This window comes from Anomaloglossus baeobatrachus, chromosome 8, assembly GCF_048569485.1.
Source record: "Anomaloglossus baeobatrachus isolate aAnoBae1 chromosome 8, aAnoBae1.hap1, whole genome shotgun sequence".
In the NCBI taxonomy this organism is placed as follows: domain Eukaryota; kingdom Metazoa; phylum Chordata; class Amphibia; order Anura; family Aromobatidae; genus Anomaloglossus; species Anomaloglossus baeobatrachus.
Genome location: NC_134360.1, coordinates 250,650,635 through 250,674,311, shown reverse-complemented (window position 1 = coordinate 250,674,311; position 23,677 = coordinate 250,650,635). Strand labels below are relative to the sequence as shown.

At 47.4% G+C, this 23,677-nt stretch overlaps 1 protein-coding gene across 1 annotated transcript in view; it reads left to right on the top strand.

Moving 5' to 3' along the window:
* The window catches only part of SPATA6 (spermatogenesis associated 6), a 121,819-nt gene that overhangs the window by 17,436 nt on the left and 80,706 nt on the right, over window positions 1–23,677 (top strand). The window contains exons 2-4 of the mRNA XM_075320535.1: window positions 11,165–11,227; window positions 18,595–18,804; window positions 19,047–19,137. Of these exons, the coding sequence (XP_075176650.1) occupies window positions 11,216–11,227; window positions 18,595–18,804; window positions 19,047–19,137 (313 nt within the window). The 5' untranslated portion in view covers window positions 11,165–11,215. The remainder of the gene's footprint in view (window positions 1–11,164; window positions 11,228–18,594; window positions 18,805–19,046; window positions 19,138–23,677) is intronic.

Genomic DNA, 23,677 nt, shown 5'->3' with positions numbered 1-23,677 from the left:
AGATGAGGACTTATTTGTTTGTTTTTCTGGTGGGGTAACTTGTAGTTTTGAAAGACACCATTAATGTTACTGCAATTTGTATTGTGTGAAAAAATGGTAAAATAATTCCTAGTGCTGTGAAATGAATTTCTGACCTTGTTTTCTGGGGTTTTGTTTTTTTCGCCTCTACGGCAGTAATTGGGGGTTAAAATGTGACTTGACTTCCAGTGATCGCAAACATGAGTAATATTTATTTCTTTTTTTAATTTCATTATTGACTAAAAAATAATAATTAATATTTATAAAAAATTAACCTTCTTCTGCCGGTGTTTTCTGTTCAAGGATCTCTTTTTTTTGTCCACGGAGCCGCATTTTATAATAGAACCATTTTGGAGTATTACATTTTGATCAATATTGCATATTTTGTGGGAGGTGCAATAACCTAAAAAAACAGCGACTTTTTTTTTTCCTCCTTTGTACGACGTTTACGCTGTTTGTTAAATTGATTTTCTATTTTGAAAGCGCAGAGATACGGAGGCTGCAGAACAAAATCTGCTTATATTTGTTGTTATCTGTTTTTGGGGCAGATTTCTGCATCACCTCATTTCCCAGTTGTGATTTCGATGTATCCGAGGCTGAACAGTCGCTCAAGTGTTTTTTCAGCCCTTTCTTTAAATTTGACATATGGCCATAGTGTGGTAAAAAAAAACCCGCAAACCTTTAGGCTCTGTGCCCACGTTGCATATTTGCGTGCAGTTACGCTGCGTTTTGCACTACAGCGTAGCTGCATGCATCCTGCGTCCCCTGCACAATCTATCAAGATTGTGCAAATTCCATCCACACGTTGCGTTTTAGAACGCAGTGTTTCGGCTGCTGCCAAGACGCTGCGTTCTAAAAAGCATCATGTCACTTCTTTTTTGTGTTTCGGTTGCAATGTCGGTCTCTCTCTCTCGGTCTCCCTGTCGGTCTCTCTCTCTCTGTCGGTCTATCCCTCTCCCCCCTCTCTCATACTCACCGATCACTGACCGATCACTGGCGCAGCGCTGCATGGCTATCACACTGCAGCGGCTTCTCCCGCTTTTAAAAATGCCGGCCGCTCATTAATCCATCTCGTATTCCCAGCTTCCCCCGCCCACCGGCGCCTATGATTGGTTGCAGTCAGACGCGCCCCCACGCTGAGTGACAGCTGTCTCACTGCAACCAAATCACAGCCGTCAGTGGGCGGGTCTATGTAGTGCAGTAAAATAAATAAATAATTAAAAAAAAACAAACGGCGTGCGGACCCCCCAATTTTAATACCAGCCAAGATAAAGCCACACGGCTGAAGGCTGGTATTCTCAGGATGGGGAGCCCCATGTTATGGGGAGCCCCCCAGCCTAACAATATCAGCCAGCAGCTGCCCGGAATTGCCGCATCCATTAGATGCAACAGTCCCGGGACTCTACCCGGCTCATCCAGAATTGCCCTGGTGTGTGGCAATCTGGATAGTAAGGAGTTAATGGCAGCACATAGCTGCCACTAAGTCCTACGTTAATCATTGCAAGCGTCTATGAGACACCCCCAATGATTAACCTGTAAGTGAAAGTAAATAAACACATACACCCAAAAAAATCCTTTATCTAATATATAAAGCTGAATGTGTGTATGTGTGTGTGTATGTGTATGTCCGGGATTGGCATCTGCACCGTCGCAGCTACAGCCACAAAATTTTGAACACTCACACGTCTGGACCCCAAGAGCGTCATAGGCTATGTTTTGAGGGGAAATTTTAACGCCGCGCTTTACAGTTATTCAACAAAAAACCTGCCTCCATTAAAGCGAATGGAGCTGGGAGCCACCGTGCAGCCAGAACTTCAGAAGAATGCGCAGCCACGCCCTTAAATGGAATGTTGGCGTGTCACAATGCAGCCAGAGAAAGAGGCAGACATAGACAGGGTAAGAGACAGACATAAAGAGACAGATACAGACAAAGAGACAGACTGACAGGGAAAGAGACAGACAGGGAAAGAGAGGGAAAAAGAGACAGGTTAAGAGACAGACACAGACAGGTAAAGAGACAGAGACAGACACAGGGAAACAGACATACAGGGAAAGAGAGGGAAAGAGACAGGGTAAGAGACAGACAAAGACAGGTAAAGAGTCAGACAGAGGGAAAGAGACAGACAGGGAAAGAGAGAGACAGACAAAGAGAGAGAGAGAAAGAGAGATATACAGAGGGGGAGACAGACCGAGAATGGGAGAGAAACAGAGAGACAGTTACTATCCAGGGCAACGCCGGGTGCTACAGCTAGTTTTAAATAAAAGACAAAAAAAACACTTTATTAAAATCCCCAAACAGCCCTCCAGGTCCAGTGTAATCCTCACGAGGTCCCACGACACATCCAGCTCTGCTACATGAAGCTGACAGGAGCAGCCATAGAACACTGGCGCTCCTGTCAGCTCCACGCAGCAACTGAAGTGAGTCGCACTGTCAGCGGAGACGTCACTCAGGTTACCCGCGGCCACAGATCTCAGGTAGAGGACTCGAGCTGGCGTGGGTAACCTGAGTGACGGCAAAGCTGATCGCGTGGCTCACTTCAGTCACTCAGGAGATTTGCGGTCTCCGGTGAGTCCTTCACCTGTGATCGCAAATCAAGCCGCGGCACACAGACAGAGCCGCACGATCACAATGAAGTCGGGTGAAGTTCATCCGAGTTCATTCTGATCGCGCGGCTCTGTCTCGCAGCCAGCCATGCTCTTTTTGACAGTGCGGTCCCACTCGGCTCTGCTGCAAGTCTATGGGGATGCTGCAGAGCCGAGTGGGACCGCACTGTCAAAAATGTGAGTTCTGGATACTTTTCCCACTCTGTCTATGGCAGAGCAAGCATCCAGAACGCATGAATTCTGCAGTTACAATGCGTCTCAGAACGCAGCTTTTCGGCTGCGTTCTGAGACGCACATGCAGTGAATTATACGCTGCGTAATAGAACGCAACGTGGGCACATAGCCTTAGATTGATTCCTGCTCCTCTTTCCATTTTGACCTTGTCCCCCATCGATTTCCGCCCCTTCTCTGCTGGTGCGGTCAGTTGTCAAGTGCCAACTACACTGCAAGAGAAGTGGAGACCGGCAAGCGGAGCCGATACATAAAAAGTTGTCATACACCTTCTCCTTATCTCCTGACCTTTGGTCGATTTTGACAAGCTGCAAAAGTGGGGCACCTCTCACCCTACTCTTAATGATAGTCCGTTTGTGACCCATGTTGCTCCCATTCATTTTACACGCAAAACCCTGAAAAAGGCTCCAGTAGCCGAAACGTTGGGTGTTTTGCTTTTCACTTTTGGGGCACTTTTTGCAGAATATCAAAACAAATAAAACATTTTTTCAAAACTGCATAATTTTATTTCAATTGTCTATCATTGAGTGCTGGGGTCTACTCTATAGTTTATTATTATTATTTTTCCCCCAATAGCACCTACCTATAGTGGTGGAGCCAGGCTTATCCTCTTCATCTGACCACATGACCTTCTCCCATGTCTCCTCCGGGTCATCCAGATGGTCATTGGTGAAATTCAAACCGGCCTGGATATGTGTTGGCGTGAGCAGGGGGACCATGCATTCCCAGCAAAATTATAATCCGTAGCTGTCTAGTGTGTTACTAAGTGTAACCTTTGAGACTGTGGTCCCAGCTCTCTTCAGGTCATTGATCGGGTCCTCCCTCTTCATTCTGGGTCAATTCTTGACCTTTCTTAGAATCATCCTTACCCCACAAGGCGAGATCTTGCATGAAGCCCCAGACCGAGTGAAGGCTACTTTACACACAGAGATAAATCTTTGGCAGATCTGTGGTTGCAGTGAAATCATGGACATATTGTTCCATTTGTACACAGCCACAAACCTGGCACTGATTGTCCACAATTTCACTGCAACCACAGATCTGCCGCAGATTTATCTCTGTGTGTGACAGGGCCTTTAGACTGACAGTCATCTTGTGTTTCTTAATTTTCTATCAATTGTTCTAACAGTTGTTGCCTTCTCACCAAGCTGCTTGCCTATTGTCCTGTAGCCCATCCCAGCCTTGTGCAGGTCTACCATTTTATCCCTGGTGTCCTTAAACAGCTTTTTGGGTCTTGGCCATAGTGGAAAGGTTGGAGTGTGATTGAGTGTGTGGACAGGTGCAATTAATACAGGTAATGAGTGCCGAGTAGGAGCGTCTTAAAGAAACAATAACAGGAACAGTAAGAGCCAGAATTCCTGCTGGTTGGTCAGGAGTCAAATAATTAATTTGCATTTTATTGCATGAAATAAGTATTTAAAATTCATACAATGTGATTTTCTGGCTTTCTTGCAGGGATTCTGTCGGTCACCGTTGAGGTTACCTATGGTAATAATGCGCTGGCACATTATGATCAAACTGTTTCTTAGATATTGGGTGTTAATTGTTTTTTTGTTAATGGCAGTACAATTACACTCCATTTCTAAAAATCCATTATAAAGCCGCGGCGACTTTCCATAAGGACCCAGTGGCCAGTAGAGCTGTTTCTCTATAGACGTCACGATACAGAGTTGATGCACTTGAGTCCGTTTTTGGGTTCTGTCCCGCCACCCCCCCGCCGCCCGCTCTATACTGGAAGAATTGATGCACAAGAGTCCGTTTTTGGGTTCTGTCCCGCCACCCCCCCCCCGCCGCCCGCTCTACACTGGAAGAATTGTTGCACAAGAGTCCGTTTTTGGATTCCATCCCTCCACGCCGCCGCCCGCTCTATACTGGAAGAAGCAATCGCTGACGACCATTTTTGCTCTTCCGTCCCGGGTGAATTACTCGTCATTGTGCGATCGGATCCAGACATAATTTGTCCTAAGCGGAAAGTCCTTGAAGATATTTTTTGGCGCGAGTCCCATCGCTCGGAGAGCTCATAAATACGATTCTGACTGAATAAAATGGCACTTCACCTAAGTGCTGTTATATATGTGTCATTATCAGTAAATGCAAGATTTATGGCTCGCCGGCCTATTACTGGATTAGACGGAAAGTTTTCCCGCGAAGGCTCTGACATTGCAGACGGCGGGTGATGGAATACTTCCTCCCGTGTATTAATATTAATATCACTTTATTTGTCTTTAATATTTCCATGATAAAGCAGATAGGCACAAAGGCGGCAATTTGTCATCAGCCGCTGAAGTGCGGCCGGCAGCCATTCAGCGGGTTTGTAGTTGCTGGGGAGAACCGTATAGATAAGATGCCGTGCGCCGGCGGACCGGGCGATTCTGTGCAGCAACAGCGGGCAATATAAAGCTATACTGTGTATACTGTTTAACATGGGGCCTATAGACAACATCGGTCACTATAAGGTAAACTGCAGAAATGACCAGCAGATGCAACCTTAGCCACATCGCTTTTTGATACCCCATCTCCGGCTCCTGCTCTTTCTCTTCCATGCTTTACACTGCAGCTCTGCTTTTTCTGATTGGCTGCTACACTATCTGCACATTAAACCTGCCCCCCCCCATTTTACATCCAAAGACATTAATAAGGAGTCTGTCCCTTCGCAGATTGATGAGCTCCCACTCTTCAAGGAAGGTTATCTATAAGATTTTGGAGGTATTTGTGGTAGTTTTTTGCCTCTTCATCCAGAAGAGCATTTGTGAGGTCAGACACTGATGATGGGGGAGGCCGGGCTCCCAATCTCCGTTATGGATGGGGCTGAGGTCTGCACTCTATGGCCGTCATCCTCTCTTGGTGATGTACGGCTCAGCATTGTTCTTGGTGATATACGGCTCAGCATTGTGCTTTCTTGATGTATGGCTCGGCATTGTGCTTGGTGATGTAGGGCTCGGCATTGTGCTTGGTGATGTAGGGCTCGGCATTGTGCTTGGTGATGTAGGGCTCGGCATTGTGCTTGGTGATGTAGGGCTCGGCATTGTGCTTGGTGATGTAGGGCTCGGCATTGTGCTTGGTGATGTAGGGCTCGGCATTGTGCTTGGTGATGTAGGGCTTGGCATTGTGCTTGGTGATGTACGGCTCGGCATTTTGCTTGGTGGTGTATGGCTCATTGTGCTTGGTGGTGTACGGCTCGACATTGTGCTTGGTGGTGTACGGCTCGGCATTGTGCTTGGTGACGTACAGCTCGGCATTGTGCTTGGTGGTGTACGGCTCGGCATTGTGCTTGGTGGTGTACGGCTCGGCATTGTGCTTGGTGATGTAGGGCTCGGCAGTGTGCTTGGTGATGTATGGCTTGGCATTGTGCTTGGTGATGTACGTGTAACAGTGTGTCCCTCCCCCGCCTGTGCTCCTGGTGTAATAGTCTGTCTCTCCTTGACCGTCCTGTATGTACTACTGGTGGGGGATTGTTTGTTCTTCTCAGCATGGGACTTCTCCAATCCACAACTTGGTAAAAAGAACAGAGCCAGGATTCTAAAGTCCATTCATGTATCAAATGTCATCAACGTCCAGGCGGAGTTGGGCCCACCTTAGAGGCTGATCCCAGGAGAGAAGAACAATGAGACCCATGTTAGGTTAGTTGGATCTCAGCTGGAGAAGCACTAGGATCTATAGCTGAGGCTGGATCCTAGGGCCTGTGTATGGACTGTTACAGATTGGAGATCAGTGGCCACATGGGATTGTGTTTTGTTGTTCCCCCTGTTGGACTCAAGGAACTCGTATAAGGACCATTGCCCTATTTTCCCTGGCATTGGAATACCAGGCGGTGCCCCTGGATCTTTTGTTTTGTTGTGGACTCCTTGCAGACTTTAAGGATATATATTCATGCTTGGTGCTTTATCTTTGTGGTTCTAATAAAGCCCTTTGGATTGTTCCTTGGCCTGGCATCCCTCACTGCTCTGTCGCATACCCCGTCACCAACTGGTGGCAGCGGCGGGATCAGAGCAGAAAGAATGGAGGACAACGGCCCATTAACATCTGGAATCAGAACCTCAGAGTACAAGAACTGGACTGTGGGGAGCCTACAAACAAAGGCCCGTGAATTAGGAGTCGGCTACAAAGGACTCTCTCTAAGGAGCAACTAATTGAGGCATTGGAAAACGCTTGCCTGCAAGATGGCACCGAGGAACAATTTCCACAGCAAGGGGAAGAAAGACGGGAGCTGGAGGTAAATACCAAAAAAAGTCAATGGGTTGTGTGGTATGAGGAGAAGATGGCACTGCTTGGAGATGAGGCCACCATAGAAGATAAGAGGGAGGCCATTCGCAGAGCTCAAGAGCGGGCAGCATTGCTGGAGAGGAGGCTTGCTGTGGAAGCAGCTAGAGGCTCCAGACAGACTGTAACCACAGCACCCACTATGAGGGAATTCTCCAGAGTGTCCCGCAAGGAATTTAAGCCATTTAATGAAGCTGCAGGTGACATTGAGGGCTTCTTCCAGGACTTTGAGCATCAGTGCCGATTAATGGAAGTCCCAGAAAGAGAGCGAGTCAGACACCTGGTGGGCCTCTTGGAGGGTGGAGCTGCTGACGCCTTTAGAGCTATGGACTCTGAGTGGAATTGTGAGTATAGGGAGATAAAACAGACCATTCTAGAACATTATGCCGTGACCCCAGATACTTATAGGATTCAGTTCCGTACGTTAGCCTGTGATGGGGAAGTGTCTTTCAAGATGAATGCCCACAGACTGAAACAAGTATGCCATCGCTGGCTGGAGGGAGAGGGGGCCTTAACTTGGGAGACGTTCCTCCAGGTCATCCTGAAAGAGCAGTTCTATGCCAGGTGCCCTGCGGAAATCAGAGAATGGGTGCGTGAGAGAAAGCCGTCAACTGTGGAACAAGCTGCCGCTCTAGCTGATGAGCTTCTCACCATCAGGCCTCAATGGAAAAGGCTACTAGTCAGTGAGAAAAACACTACCAGCTCCCCAAAACCAGTGGTCCCTTGTCCTTTGGCCTCCAATGTTCACCGTCCCATTAGACTACCAACATATGGCGGACCCTGTGTGAATGTGCCTCCTACTACTCCTGCCTCCTCTTTGGGAGTACGACGTGGAGAAAGACTCATAGAACGTAGATGTTATGGATGTTGGCAGCCGGGTCATCTGCAAGCTCACTGTCCAGGTGTTCGGAGGCAAAACAGTTACAGACCCCCTTTGCCTGTTCATTATCTACAGACACCCTCAACAGGAGAAGAGCTGGATTCACTCCCTGATGATTCGACAAAAGACTCTGATATGTTGACTTCCCTACCAGGAGTCTATGGGGTGCGAGCCACAGCCACCCGTTCTTCTGATCTTCAGCATAAACATCTACAGGAGGTCGTGCTGGATGGCCAAAAAGTAGTTGGTTTTCGTGACACTGGGGCTTTTCTCACCATCGCAGATCCCCGAGTAATTCAATCAGAAGCAATGCAAAAGGGACCATGAATTGCCCTTGAATTGGCTGGAGGTACTCAAAGATACATTCCAAGTGCAAGTGTAACCCTGGATCATGGCTTTGGGGCAAAACAATGCATAATCGGTGTGATGAGCGTCCTTCCTGCAGACATGCTCCTAGGCAATGATGTGGGAGATATACAATGCCGATTTGTGGGTGCAGGAAGCTGTGTTTAAGTGAAGGAGGATACAAACTGGAGCCTGTCTCTTCAACCCTATAACTTTACAATACAATATAGAAGGGGCAGCCAACACCAAAATGCAGATGGATTGTCCAGGCAGGAGGAGCCCTGAGTCAGGTCCACCATGTTTACGTGTACTTGACAAGCAACCTGTTGAGGTCACTAGTCCGTACACAAATTGAGGGGGGAAGGGGTTGTAACAGTGTGTCCCTCCCTTGCCTGTGCTCATGGTGTAAAAGTGTGTTTCTCCTTGACTGTTCTGTATGTACTACTGATGGGGGATTGTTTGTTCTCAGCATGGGGCTTCTCCAATCCACAACTTGGTAAACAGACCAGAGCCAGGATTCTAAAGTCCATTCATGTATCAAATGTCATCAAATGTCCTGGCGGAGTTGGGCTCACCTTAGGGGCTTATCCCAGGAGAGAAGAACAATGAGACCCATGTTAGGTCAGTTAGTTGGATCTCGGCTGGAGAAGGACTAGGATCTATAGCTGAGGTTGGATCCTAGAGCCTGTGTATGGCCTGTTACAGATTGGAGATCAGTGGCCACGTGGGATTGCGTTTTGTTGTTCACTCTGTTGGACTCAAGGAACTCGTATAAGGACCATTGCCATATTTTCCCTGGCGTTGGAATACCGGGAGGCGCCCCTGGATCTTTTGTTTTGTTGTGGACTCCTTGCAGACTTTAAGGATTTATATTTGTTTGGTGCTTTATTTTTGTGGTTCCAATAAAGCCCTTTGGATTGTTCCTTGGCCTGGCGTCCCTCACTGCTCTGTCGCATACCCTGTCACAGTACGGCTCGGCATTGTGCTTGGTGATGTAGGGCTCGGCATTGTGCTTGGTGATGTATGGCTTAGCATTGTGCTTGGTGATGTACGGCTCAGCATTGTGCTTGGTGATGTACGGCTCAGCATTGTGCTTGGTGATGTATGGCTCAGCATTGTGCTTGGTGATGTAGGGCTCGGCATTGTGCTTGGTGATGTAGGGCTCGGCATTGTGCTTGGTGATGTACGGCTCAGCATTGTGCTTGGTGATGTATGGCTCGGCATTGTGCTTGGTGATGTACGGCTCGGCATTGTGCTTGATGTACGGCTCGGCATTGTGCTTGGTGATGTACGGCTCGGCATTGTGCTTGGTGATGTACGGCTCGGCATTGTGCTTGGTGATGTACGGCTCGGCATTGTGCTTGGTGATGTAGGGCTCGGCATTGTGCTTGGTGATGTAGGGCTCGGCATTGTGCTTGGTGATGTGTGGCTCGGCATTGTGCTTGGTGATGTGTGGCTCGGCATTGTGCTTGGTGATGTGTGGCTCGGCATTGTGCTTGGTGATGTACGGCTCAGCATTGTGCTTGGGGATGTACGGCTCGGCATTGTGCTTGGTGATGTACGGCTCGGCATTGTGCTTGATGTACGGCTCGGCATTGTGCTTGGTGATGTGTGGCTCGGCATTGTGCTTGGTGATGTGTGGCTCGGCATTGTGCTTGGTGATGTGTGGCTCGGCATTGTGCTTGGTGATGTGTGGCTCGGCATTGTGCTTGGTGATGTGTGGCTCGGCATTGTGCTTGGTGATGTGTGGCTCGGCATTGTGCTTGGGGATGTACGGCTCGGCATTGTGCTTGGTGATGTACGGCTCGGCATTGTGCTTGATGTACGGCTCGGCATTGTGCTTGGTGATGTGTGGCTCGGCATTGTGCTTGGTGATGTGTGGCTCGGCATTGTGCTTGGTGATGTGTGGCTCGGCATTGTGCTTGGTGATGTGTGGCTCGGCATTGTGCTTGGTGATGTGTGGCTCGGCATTGTGCTTGGTGATGTACGGCTCGGCATTGTGCTTGGTGATGTACGGCTCGGCATTGTGCTTGATGTACGGCTCGGCATTGTGCTTGGTGATGTACGGCTCGGCATTGTGCTTGGTGATGTACGGCTCAGCATTGTGCTTGGTGATGTACGGCTCGGCATTGTGCTTGGTTATGTACGGCTCGCTATTGTGCTTGGTATGTTCAGGGGGGTCAGCATGCTGTCTTTCTAGCTTTAAGTTTCCTTTCCCAATGGAGAACTCCTTTAAGAAGTGGTTGTCTTCCAGGGACAATCATTAACTGATCGTTACTGAGCTCAATACATTTTTATGATACCCAAAAGTATAAAAAAAAAAGCTTCAATGAGTCTTTGATTTATTCATTACGGCGTAAATGAATTTTTTTTTTTAATACGTGGATTTATTAATAATTTTTAATTTTCTTTTTTTCATTGATTCTGTCTTTTTCCTTTTATAGCGTCAAATAGTCACTTTTTTTTAATTTTTTTTTTTTTTTATTTTCCACATTTGATCCTTTTTTTTTTGTTAATTACTATTAACGGCGGCGCTTAGTCGTCAAACCTGACAAAACGCTCATCGGAATAAGAGTCAGATCATAATTGTTGTACAAAGCAATGTAATCATTTGTAATTGAATCGTCAGAAATGCGAATGTTATCTGCCTGACATTCCTGCCGCGCTCGCGTCTTTTTTAATTATCTTTATTAAAGTCTGGAGCTTTACAAAGGGAAAAAGCTTCACAATTAAACCGCGGTTTGTTACACGGCGTGACATTTACCTGTAATCGCCTTTTCTCCTAGACCTTGATGTTTAATTATTGTTTTTTTCTGCCCCCTTCAGGGATTTGTCGGATAACGTATGTTTGCACTGTGACCCGGCGCCGGGCGGAGAATGCAGAAACAGGTCAGAGAGCGCTCGCTCCGCCGCCGCGGCCCATAATGACGGGAGGGATTGTGTGAAGCCGCCAAATCAACTGCTCCTTTACACTAACTGAGAAAAACGACGGGAATTTTTTTTTTTTTTTTTTGTATTTCCGCCAACAGGTTTCCTGCCACAGATCTCTGTGTACTAAAGAAAGTAGACAGCTCAATTACACTTTAATTAACAGTAAATGGTTTTATTGCAGAGACATTGAAGCTGCGGCGACGGCTGAAGTAATTGAATCGGTCAGATGTGCGCTCCGAAAAGAAATTCTGGTGTCATCTGAGTCGTGTTTATGTAGGGAGACACTATCTGCTCGCCCGCATGTGTCTTCTGCCCGCTCTGCTTAAAGCAAATGGTTAATCAGAAAATAACCTATTATTGTAAAATCGGGTTTCATTTAGAAAAAAAAAAAAATTATATATATAATTTTGTTTTTTTTTCTTTTCCCTTAATTTTTACATATAGATACCGTATATACCTGAGTATAAGATGACCCGAGTATAAGCCGAGGCCCCTAATTCTACAGCAAGAAACTGGGAAACCGTATTGACTCGAGTTTAAGCCTAGGGTGTGAAATACAGCAGCTACTGGGAAGTTTCAAAAAGAAAAATAGATCCCAATAAAATGTACTGTCCCCCCTTGTAGTAATGTGGCCATCCTTGTCCCTCCTTGTAGTAATGTGGCCATCCTTGTCCCCCCTTGTAGTAATGTGGCCATCCTTGTCCCGCCTTGTAGTAATGTGGCCATCCTTCTCCCCCCCTTGTAGTAATGTGGCCATCCTTGTCCCCCCCTTGTAGTAATGTGGCCATCCTTGTCCCCCCCTTGTAGTAATGTGGCCATCCTTGTCCCCCCCTTGTAGTAATGTGGCCATCCTTGCCCCCCCCCCCCTTGTAGTAATGTGGCCATCCTTGTCCCCCCCTTGTAGTAATGTGGCCATCCTTGTCCCCCCCTTGTAGTAATGTGGCCATCCTTGTCCCCCCCTTGTAGTAATGTGGCCATCCTTGTCCCCCCCTTGTAGTAATGTGGCTATCCTTGTCCCCCCCCTTGTAGTAAAGTGGCCATCCTTGTCCCCCCCCTTGTAGTAATGTGCCCATCCTTGTCCCCCCCCTTGTAGTAATGTGGCCATCCTTGTCCCCCCTTGTAGTAATGTGGCCATCCTTGTCCCCCCCTTGTAGTAATGTGGCCATCCTTGTCCCCCCCTTGTAGTAATGTGGCCATCCTTGTCCCCCCCTTGTAGTAATGTGCCCATCCTTGTCCCCCCCTTGTAGTAATGTGCCCATCCTTGGCCCCCCCTTGTAGTAATGTGGCCATCCTTGTCCCCCCTTGTAGTAATGTGGCCATCCTTGTCCCTCCCTTGTAGTAATGTGGCTATCCTTGTCCCCCCCCCTTGTAGTAATGTGCCCATCCTTGTCCCCCCTTGTAATAACGGGCCCCATCCTTGTCCCCCCTTGTAGTAATGTACCCCATCCTTGTCCCCCCTTGTAGTAATGTGGCCATCCTTGTCCCTCCCTTGTAGTAATGTGGCTATCCTTGTCCCCCCCCCTTGTAGTAATGTGCCCATCCTTGTCCCCCCTTGTAATAACGGGCCCCATCCTTGTCCCCCCTTGTAGTAATGTACCCCATCCTTGTCCCTCCTTGTAGTAATGTGGCCATCCTTGTCCCCCCTTGTAGTAATGTGGCCATCCTTGTCCCCCCCTTGTAGTAATGTGGCCATCCTTGTCCCCCCCTTGTAGTAATGTGGCCATCCTTGTCCCCCCCTTGTAGTAATGTGGCCATCCTTGTCCCTCCCTTGTAGTAATGTGGCCATCCTTGTCCCTCCCTTGTAGTAGTGTGGCTATCCTTGTCCCCCCCCCTTGTAGTAATTTGCCCATCCTTGTCCCCACCCTTGTAGTAATGTGGCCATCCTTGTCCCCCCTTGTAGTAATGTGGCCATCTCCTTGTCCCCCCCTTGTAGTAATGTGGCCATCCTTGTCCCTCCCTTGTAGTAATGTGGCTATCCTTGTCCCCCCCCTTGTAGTAATGTGGCTATCCTTGTCCCCCCCCTTGTAGTAATGTGCCCATCCTTGTCCCCCCTTGTAGTAATGTGCCCATCCTTGTCCCCCCCTTGTAGTAATGTGCCCATCCTTGTCCCCCCTTGTAGTAATGTGGCCATCCTTGTCCCCCCCTTGTAGTAATGTGGCCATCCTTGTCCCTCCCTTGTAGTAATGTGGCTATCCTTGTCCCCCCCTTGTAGTAATGTGCCCATCCTTGTCCCCCCTTGTAATAACAGGCCCCATCCTTGTCCCCCCTTGTAGTAATGTGGCCATCCTTCTCCCCCCCCTTGTAGTAATGTGGCCATCCTTGTCCCCCCCTTGTAGTAATGTGGCCATCCTTGTCCCCCCCTTGTAGTAATGTGGCCATCCTTGTCCCCCCCTTGTAGTAATGTGGCCATCCTTGTCCCCCCCTTGTAGTAATGTGGCCATCCTTGTCCCCCCCTTGTAGTAATGTGGCCATCCTTGTCCCCCCCCTTGTAGTAATGTGGCCATCCTTGCCCCCCCCTTGTAGTAATGTGGCCATCCTTGTCCCCCCTTGTAGTAATGTGGCCATCCTTGTCCCCCCCTTGTAGTAATGTGGCCATCCTTGTCCCCCCCTTGTAGTAATGTGGCCATCCTTGTCCCCCCCTTGTAGTAATGTGGCCATCCTTGTCCCCCCCTTGTAGTAATGTGGCCATCCTTGTCCCTCCCTTGTAGTAATGTGGCCATCCTTGTCCCTCCCTTGTAGTAATGTGGCTATCCTTGTCCCCCCCCTTGTAGTAATGTGGCTATCCTTGTCCCCCCCTTGTAGTAATGTGCCCATCCTTGTCCCCCCCCCTTGTAGTAATGTTCCCATCCTTGTCCCCCCCTTGTAGTAATGTGCCCATCCTTGTCCCCCCTTGTAGTAATGTGGCCATCCTTGTCCCCCCTTGTAGTAATGTGGCCATCCTTGTCCCTCCCTTGTAGTAATGTGGCTATCCTTGCCCCCCCCCCTTGTAGTAATGTGCCCATCCTTGTCCCTCCTTGTAATAACGGGCCCCATCCTTGTCCCCCCTTGTAGTAATGTACCCCATCCTTGTCCCCCTTGTAGTAATGTGCCGACCCTTGTCCCCCCTGTCATAATCCTTGTCCCCCTTGTAATAATGGGCCCCATCCTTGTCCCCCCTTGTAATAACGGGCCCCATCCTTGTCCCCCCTTGTAGTAATGTGCCCCATCCTTGTCCCGCTTGTAGTAGTGTGCCCATCCTTGTCCCCCATTGTAGTAATGTGCCCATCCTTGTCCCCCCCTTGTAGTAATGTGCCCATCCTTGTCCCCCCTTGTAGTAATGTGCCATCCTTGTCCCCCCTTGTAGTAATGTGCCCATCCTTATCCCCCTGTCATAATCCTTGTCCCCCCTTGTAATAACAGGCCCCATCCTTGTCCCCCCTTGTAATAACGGGCCCCATCCTTGTCCCCCCTTGTAATAACGGGCCCCATCCTTGTCCCCCCTTGTAATATTGGGCCCCATCCTTGTCCCCCCTTGTAATAATGAGAAAATGGGGGGGAGCCAGCACTGCTTATGAGTGGGATGCAATTATGACAAAATAAAAAGTGTAACATTCACAAATTCATTCCTACTGTATCAATTCAATGAGATTTTTAGCAAATAATTGATCAATGATTTGAGCCCCCCTGCCCCGTCACGGCAAATCTCTATAAGGGGGGTCCCTACACTACAGTATATAATATACTGTTCACATACAGCCACCGCCTCCTGCTCCATAGGCATTAATACTTAAGCACCACCTGCCTGGGGCTGTTCCGCCCTTCATCCATGTCGGCAGGTCTGACACTGTGGGGGCTAGTTCAGACATTGTGCTAGTGGCAGGCACCTGGACTGCCTCTCTATTCGCAGTTGTCAGCCCTTGCAGCATGGGAGCGGTTCTGACACTTCTCAGGTTGGTGGTGTTCCTATATGGTCCTGCACATCACACGAAACCACATGGTACGCATGTATATTATATACTGTAGTGTAGGGACCCCCCTTATAGAGATTTGCCGTGATGGGGCAGGGAGGCTCAAATCATTGATCAATTATTTGCTAAAAATCTCATTGAATTGATACAGTAGGAATGAATTTGTGAATGTTACACTTTTTATTTTGTCATAATTGCATCCCACTCATAAGCAGTGCTGGCTCCCCCCCATTTTCTCCCTTGTAATAATGGGCCCCATCCTTGTCCCCCCTTGCAGTAATGTGTCCATTTTTGTCCCCCTTTGTAGTAATGGGCCCCGTCCTTCTCCCCCCTCCCCTTATTTTAATATGCCCATCCTTGTGCCCCTTCCTTGGGCCCTCTAGTAATGCGCCCTACAGTAATGTCTTCCTATTGCTCCCCTTCTTGTCCTCTATTATGAAAAAAAAAATATTCTCACCTCTCCTCCGTTCCCGCGGTGCCTCAGCTGCTCCTTGTAGACCCCTCTGTGATCGCATCCAATGGACGGTGCTGCTGTCTGCCGTTATGTCTTTACTGCAGTTGAATGCTTTACAGCAGCGGTGCAGCACAGCATTCAACTGCTGTAAAGTGCTGACGGCAGCAGTGGCCCTGTGTATAGGACGCTATCACAGAGGGGTCTATCCCTGCGGTTTGCAAGAAGCACCCCTTGATGATCAAGTTCCGTGCACGGAGCCACCGCTGCTGTGAAGCCACGATGGCAGCCTGCAGCTGTGGCTCCATGCACGGGACGCGATCATCAAGGGGTGCCTCTTGCAAATCGCAGGGATAGACCCCTCTGTGATAGCGTCCAATACACGAGGCCACCGCTGCCATCAGCGCTTTACAGCAGTTGAATGCTTTGCTGCACCGCCACATTCAACTGCAGTAAAGACATGACAGCAGACAGCAGCCCCGTGCATCGGACGCTATCATGGAGGGGTCTACAAGGAGCAGCTGAGGCACTGTGGGAACGGAGGAGAGGTGAGACTATGAGAATAATTTTTTTTTTTTTGGGACCCTGACCCGAGTATAAACCGAGAGGGGCATTTTCAGCTTAAAAAATGGGCTGAAAAACTTGGCTTATACTCGAGTATATACGGTAACTAAAATGAGTAGTAACAAAAAGGAGACAGTTGCACTCTGTAGCACTAATACATGTGGAACAATGAATATAGGAATATAGACCTGCATTACTGCTATAAAAACATGTAAAAATTCAGATAGCACAAAAAAATGCCCAGTTTTATGTGAGCCCAACAGCCAATTGCAAGGTAACCTCTCTTTGTTGGCTCCCTATCAAACTAATGCCTCTTTCTGATTGAGCTCCTGCTCTTCAGCCTCAGGTGATTTTATTTCTCCATCTGCAGGTTCCTGTCCTCCCATAAATTGTAGGTTTTTTTAACCCAAAGAGAGGCATTAGTGTTGTGAATACATTTTCCAGTTTGGGGCTCCCTCTTGTGGTCAGTGCTGGCGGTGCAGTTAACTTGTGGAATGAGAGCCACACACCTGTGGAGGACTGGCAATCAGGTCTTTCAGATTGGGACTACATAACTGAGTAGTTTGTTTTCTCTTGTTACTTGCCGGTGCTCAATTGATTTCCTGTGTGTTAAGGACATTCTGAAACCAGCCCTGCTCACTACCAGAACTCCTCTCAGATAAGTTGGTCTTTGTACCTCTGCTTATTGTTTCCACTTTCTTGTTGTTTTTTCTGTTTTGATACTAATGCTTGATTCCTATTTTGCCTGTGTGGAGTTCCTGGTGGAATTGGATCATTCCCTGCTAGGAGTGTCTGTATACCCAACTCCATGATTCTGCAAGGTATTGTGTTTTGTCATGCTTGGTATTAAATTCAGTCCCTCAGCTATATTAGTGTTTTTGGATCCCAGTAACATCAGAGTACTGATATAGTTGGGGAGAGGCCGCGTGGTCTCAGGGTTTTTCCATGTCAGGTGTGCTGAGATTTTTTAGGGTTTTTACGGCTGCAGACAGTTGCTCTTTCCTATCCTTTCCCATAAAGATAGTTTGGGCCTCATCTTTGCTGAATCTGTTTTCTAGCTTTGTATTGTGTTTTCCTATATCACCGTAGTCTTTACATGGGGGGGGCTACTATATCTTTGGGGATTTTTCCGAGGCAGATTAGCTTTCTTATATTTCTATCTGTAAGAATATTTAGTTCTCCGGCGGTGTCGAGACGACTAGGTCATCGTAGGCACACCCCACTGCTACTTCTAGTTGTGTGTCAGGATTAGGTCTGCAGTCCGTTAAGGTTCCAGCCACTCTGGTTACCTTTTGGGTTTCCGCATTTTTTGATCCTCCTCGGTCCTTGAATCATAACAGATTAGTTTGATAGGAACCCAACAGTAAGAGGTCGCCTTGTCGCTGGCTGTTGGGCTCACATCAAACTGGCTATTTTTGTGGCTAACTATCTCAATTTTTTCATGTTTTTCATACCAGTAATGCATGTCTATATTCCAATTTTCATTGTTCCACATATCTTCGCAGTACAAAGGGCATTTAAGGGCCTGGGAGAGGGAGAGGTCTCTTTCTTGCCTCCAATCAGTGTCTTCGCGATGTGAACTCAAGGGCCTAATGGTTGACATGGTGATCCAAGGACATCATGACTACCTCCATGATCACCAAGCTAAAAAAAAAAAAAAAGCCTCTGGGATCATGCCAGGACAGGAGCATGATCCCAGAGGCTTCTGTCAATGCTTCACTGACCGCTATAGTGTACTGCAATGATCGTGCAGTGCAATACTTTATAACTGCAGAGCAGTAAAAGCTAATGTCCCATAATATAAATAAGTAAAAATAAATAAATAAAAACCTAAATTATTTTTTTATTTAAAACCCAGAAAATAAAGAAGAATGTTTTCACCAATAAATGTGTGCATTTATGTAAAAAAAAAAAAGTGCACATATTTTGGTATCGTCCAGAACAACCCGATCTATAAAACGATCAAACTAGTTAACCCCTTCAGTGAACGCTGAAAACGTCATCTCGTCCTGCAAAAAAAAACAAGCCACCATACAACTTGCATCGTTGCGGTCTCCATTCCAACAAGATGTATCCTGCGCATGGGGTGTGATATAAAAATGTTATAGGTTTTTGAAGAGGAGTAGTTAGCGGGTAATAAGTGTATTAAAAATGAAAAATCGCTTTGTTGGGAAGAGATTGGGGTGAAAATTGTTTGAAGAACTGGAAACCAGCAGTGAAATAAGCAGCGCGGGTTGTGGCTGCCAGTACCACAATGTGCGGCCATAAGCCACGCATCGGGGTCGTCTGTAAACCCCTTTATTGCAGAGATGCGGCGTTTGTTGTGTCCCGCTTTTCCTGACGCCCGTTTCGGTCTTTTTCAGCTTTCCATCCATCAGAGCGGCTCATCCAGGACCTCCAGGAGATACGAGCAGCCGACCATCTCCTCCAAATCTCGCTCCCCTTCTCCCTATACCAACAGACGCATGTGTGAGCTGACGGAGGACCCCAGGCAGCGGCTGGCCCATTTACACCTGGGACCCTACGAATTCAAGAAGGAAACGTGGAGCAAGCCGCCATTTGTCGTCAGACATGTAAGTTGTGCTGGAAAACCGCCGTCGATTTATACAGCCCAAACGTCACAAGCCCCAGGCCACCATGCTTATATCGATGTCCTATTAATCTAGCATCGGTGCCCGGATCTTGCATTAATATTGTAAATCGGCCATTTTCTTGTATAGGAAGAACTGAGATTTTCAGCAGCTGCTTAGTTTCTGACCATCGCTGCTCCTATGGCTGTTGCCTTTTATTTTGCAAGCACCTTTTATATTTTCAGGTAGAGATGGCGAGTTCTTCACCGGACGTGTCTGTGCTGTCGTGTGACGGAAAAAGTGTCAGATCGGAGGAACCTTCACGGCTGCACACTGGTAAGTACTGCTATTGTCCATCCTTATATTTTATACTAGGGGGGGATTAGCAGTGCACAGGGGTAAAACCGGGAGAAAATCCACTGCACAAAATCTGCATCAGATTCGCAACGTGTGCATGAGGTTTGCATTTACTACTGGCTTTCTGTGCAGATTTGCTTGTGGGAAATCCAGGGAGTGATATATTTTATAAAAATCCCTCCTAAATTGACCTCCATTGTGCAGTATCAATTCTTACAGTGGGTTTTCACTGTGTATGTATAGGGTGAACTTACGACAAAATCCGCATGTAACCCTGCAAAATCACTGCACAAAATGTGCATGTAACCCTGCGGATTCACTGCCCAAAATCTGCATGTAACCCTGCGGAATCACTGCACAAAATCTGCATGTATCCTTGCGGAATCACTGCACAAAATCTGCATGTATCCTTGCGGAATCACTGCACAAAATCTGCATGTATCCTTGCGGAATCACTGCACAAAATCTGCATGTATCCTTGCGGAATCACTGCACAAAATCTGCATGTATCCTTGCGGAATCACTGCACAAAATCCACATGTAACCCTGCGAAACCACTGCACAAAATCCGCATGTAACCCTGCAGAATCACTGCACAAAATCTGCATGTAACCCTGCGAAACCACTGCACAAAATCCGCATGTAGCCCTGCGAAACCACTGCACAAAATCCGCATGTAGCCCTGCAGAATCACTGCACAAAATCTGCATGTAACCCTGCGAAACCACTGCACAAAATCCGCATGTAGCCCTGCGAAATCACTGCACAAAATCCACATGTAACCCTGCAAAACCACTGCACAAAATCCGCATGTAACCCTGCAGAAGCACTGCACAAAATCCGCATGTAACCCTGCGGATTCACTGCTCAAAATCCGCATGTAACCCTGCGGAATCACTGGCCAAAATCCGCATGTAACCCTGCGGGATCACTGCACAATATCTGCATGTAACCCTGCGAAACCACTGCACAAAATCCACATGTAGCCCTGCGAAATCACTGCACAAAATACGCATGTAGCCCTGCGGATTCACTGCCCAAAATCCGCATGTAACCCTGCGGAATCACTGGCCAAAATCCGCATGTAACCCTGCGAAATCACTGCACAAAATCCGCATTTAACCCTGCGGAATCACTGCACAAAATCCGCATGTAACTTTGTGGAATCAGTACCCAAGATCCGCATTAAGTACCTACATATGCAGGTACCAAGAGATTTGATGAACTGCTAAACACACCCAGTTTTAGAAAAAAAGATAAACAAGATTAATATAAATAGATAAAGAATTAAAATATTTCATAGTAATTAAAACTCTCCTGGATCTGGGCTGTCCACTTCAATAAATTTACACTTAACGGTGCACAGAGCCTCTCACCCAGGCAACTAGTTTTCATATTTTGCACTGATGAGGAGCAAAAACCACGAAACACGTGTCTGCAAATGCAAGTGTCTGGCTTGGCTGTGTCTCCTAATTCACACTGCAGGGCCCCTTACCGGGCCTATACTGACTTTTAGTAATGCTACCTCCGGTGGGTATCGCTAGAGACTTTTTTTTTTTTAGCGGTCATTTGGATATTTAATTTCCCATTGCATGGTCTATAAGTTTCCCTATGCCAATGTGGAGCTCTCCATAAGGAGAACCCTTACTCCTTAGACTCCTTGAAGAAGTAAATTATAACTGACGACTAGAGATGAGTGCACCCGAGGTTCGGTCTTCGTTGTCCGTACCGAACACAGCCTGTTCCTAAAAAACAGAGTTTGGGTGCTTTATATATGCAAACCACTCGCTGTGCTCGGGTACACTTGGTGCTCGGGTACACTCGGTGCTCCGCTCAGTGCAGCAGCTTGCAGTGTTTCAGTGGCGCACACTGGGAGTAACAACAGCATGATTGGATGTAGTGTGCACCAAACAACAAACAAAAAAAAATTGAAAAAAGCCCACCTACCTGCCCACAGGAGTGATCTGTTCATGGCTGGCTGCATGGGGACGGAGACCCGAACTGCCCAATTAGTGACTCCATTGGGGTTTAGGTCAAGTCCGGAACCCAACTTATAAAAAGACTGGCTGAATCTGCCGATCCGAACTTCCACGGGTGTCCGCCCATCTCTACTGACCACCTGATCTTCAGCTGTCCCAACCCCCACCCTTAGGTTTGGCATCTCCATCTTCACCTGTCCTAACCCTTACCCTTAGGTTTAGCATCTCCATCTTCACCTGTCCCAACACCCACCCTTAGGTTTGGCATCTCCATCTTCACCTGTCCTAACCCCCACCCTTAGGTTTGGCATCTCCATCTTCACCTGTCCCAACCACCACCCTTAGGTTTGGCATCTCCATCTTCACCTGTCCCAACCCCCACCCTTAGGTTTGGCATCTCCATCTTCACCTGTCCCAACCCCCACCCTTAGGTTTGGCATCCCCACTTCCGGCCCTGTACTCCTCTTCACAGGAGAACGGTTCCTCTGTAGTCTTGTCATCAGTGCTGGGTGTGGAGGGGGCTGGAGGACGTCTCATTTCAATGGCTAAGCCAGCCCCCTTCTCTGTCACCGCCGATGCATAGATAAAGGGGCTTTTGGACTTTCCTGCAACACAAAATGTCAACATGGGGGGGGGGGGGGGGAATATGCAAGAATTTAGTAGGAGTCCATTTATTATGCATGACGTAAAATTTGTCTGATTTTCCTAATGACGCATGATTGTCCTATGGATAAGGACGAGCACGTCCGAAACGTGTAAGTTGATTGGCATACATTCATGGATTTTTTTGAGATACTAATTTAACACTGTTATGGAGTTTTCTAAATGGTGCTAATAAAGTGAAGTTTTAATACATTTGGTCTGGACCTCTTCTGGACCTCTTCTATTTGCCGTATCCTCTACTATTTGTGGATACCAGCCACGAAAATCTGTGCACCGACAGAGAACAATCAGGACGTCTTCGATTACGCATTCATCTGCATTAGGTGATGCACAAGCTCCGTGCATTCTTCCAGGACCTCGCCTCTGTCTGCAGTCAGTGACCTGCAATAGGTGGGAGATTATACCTTTCACATTGCACAGATCAGAGTATGGCGGGTCACCCTGCCTGGCTATGCTGCCCTGTCTGATATCGGGGCACATGTGTCATTCCGGGGCGCCCCCTCCCCGCTCGGCTTCGGTGCAGTTCAACATGAATATATGCCGTTTTATTAGTGAAAGCCGGAGCTGTGGGAGAAGGTAAATGCAAAAAAGGGTGTTGGGAATTTGGATAGAACCCTGCGGAACCGCAACAAAGCTGAAAACAAGCAGACGATGAAGAAGCACATATACTATCTATAGAGCTATGAATATAATGTATGTAGCAAGGAGATTCATCAAAACCAATGCAAATTAAACAAGGAGCTGTTGTTAATGCAGCCAGTCAGATTCCACATCTGGAATAAAAGAGCTGATCGTTTGCTGCGAGCATCACCAGCTTTCCACAGCACAGTGCCGTTATTCCTTTGTAGCTGCCTTATTTGCTATGCTGTACGAGGTAGCACAGCAGAGTATATAAATAATGCAGAATATTGAAAGGGAACCACGGGCTAGGCTTCCATGAATATAATGTATGTAGCAGAGCTGAAATGCATGGAGGTTTCTCAAAACCGGTGCAAATTAAACTAGGAGCTGTTGTCAGTGCAGCCAGTCAGATTCCACATCTGGGGAAAAAAAGACAGCTGATCGTTTGCTGCGAGCATCACCAGTTTTTCACTGCACAGTGTCGTTATTCCTTTGCAGCTGTGATGGTATTTGCTATGCCGTACGAGCTAGCACAGAAGAGTTTATTAAAATGCAGAATATTGAAAGGGAACCACGGGCTAGGCTTCCATGAATATAAGGTACATAGCAGAGCTGCAATGCAGATTCCACATATAGAAAAAAGACAGCTGATCGTTTGCTGCGAGCATCACCAGTTTTCCACAGCACAGTGCCGTTATTCCTTTGCAGCTGTGATGGTATTTGCTATGCCGTACGAGCTAGCACAGAAGAGTTTATTAAAATGCAGAATATTGAAAGGGAACCACGGGCTAGGCTTCCATGAATATAAGGTACATAGCAGAGCTGCAATGCAGATTCCACATATAGAAAAAAGACAGCTGATCGTTTGCTGCGAGCATCACCAGTTTTCCACAGCACAGTGCCGTTATTCTTTTGCAGCTGTGATGGTATTTGCTATGCCGTACGAGCTAGCACAGAAGAGTTTATTAAAATGCAGAATATTGAAAGGGAACCACGGGCTAGGCTTCCATGAATATAAGGTACATAGCAGAGCTGCAATGCAGATTCCACATATAGAAAAAAGACAGCTGATCGTTTGCTGCGAGCATCACCAGTTTTTCACTGCACAGTGTCGTTATTCCTTTGTAGGTGTCTTGTTATTTGCTATGCCGCACAATGTAGCACAGAAGAGTATATAAATAATGCATAATATTGTAAGGGAACCATGGGCAGAATGAATTGGAAGTCAGCTCTGTTACCAGTAAATACACATAGCA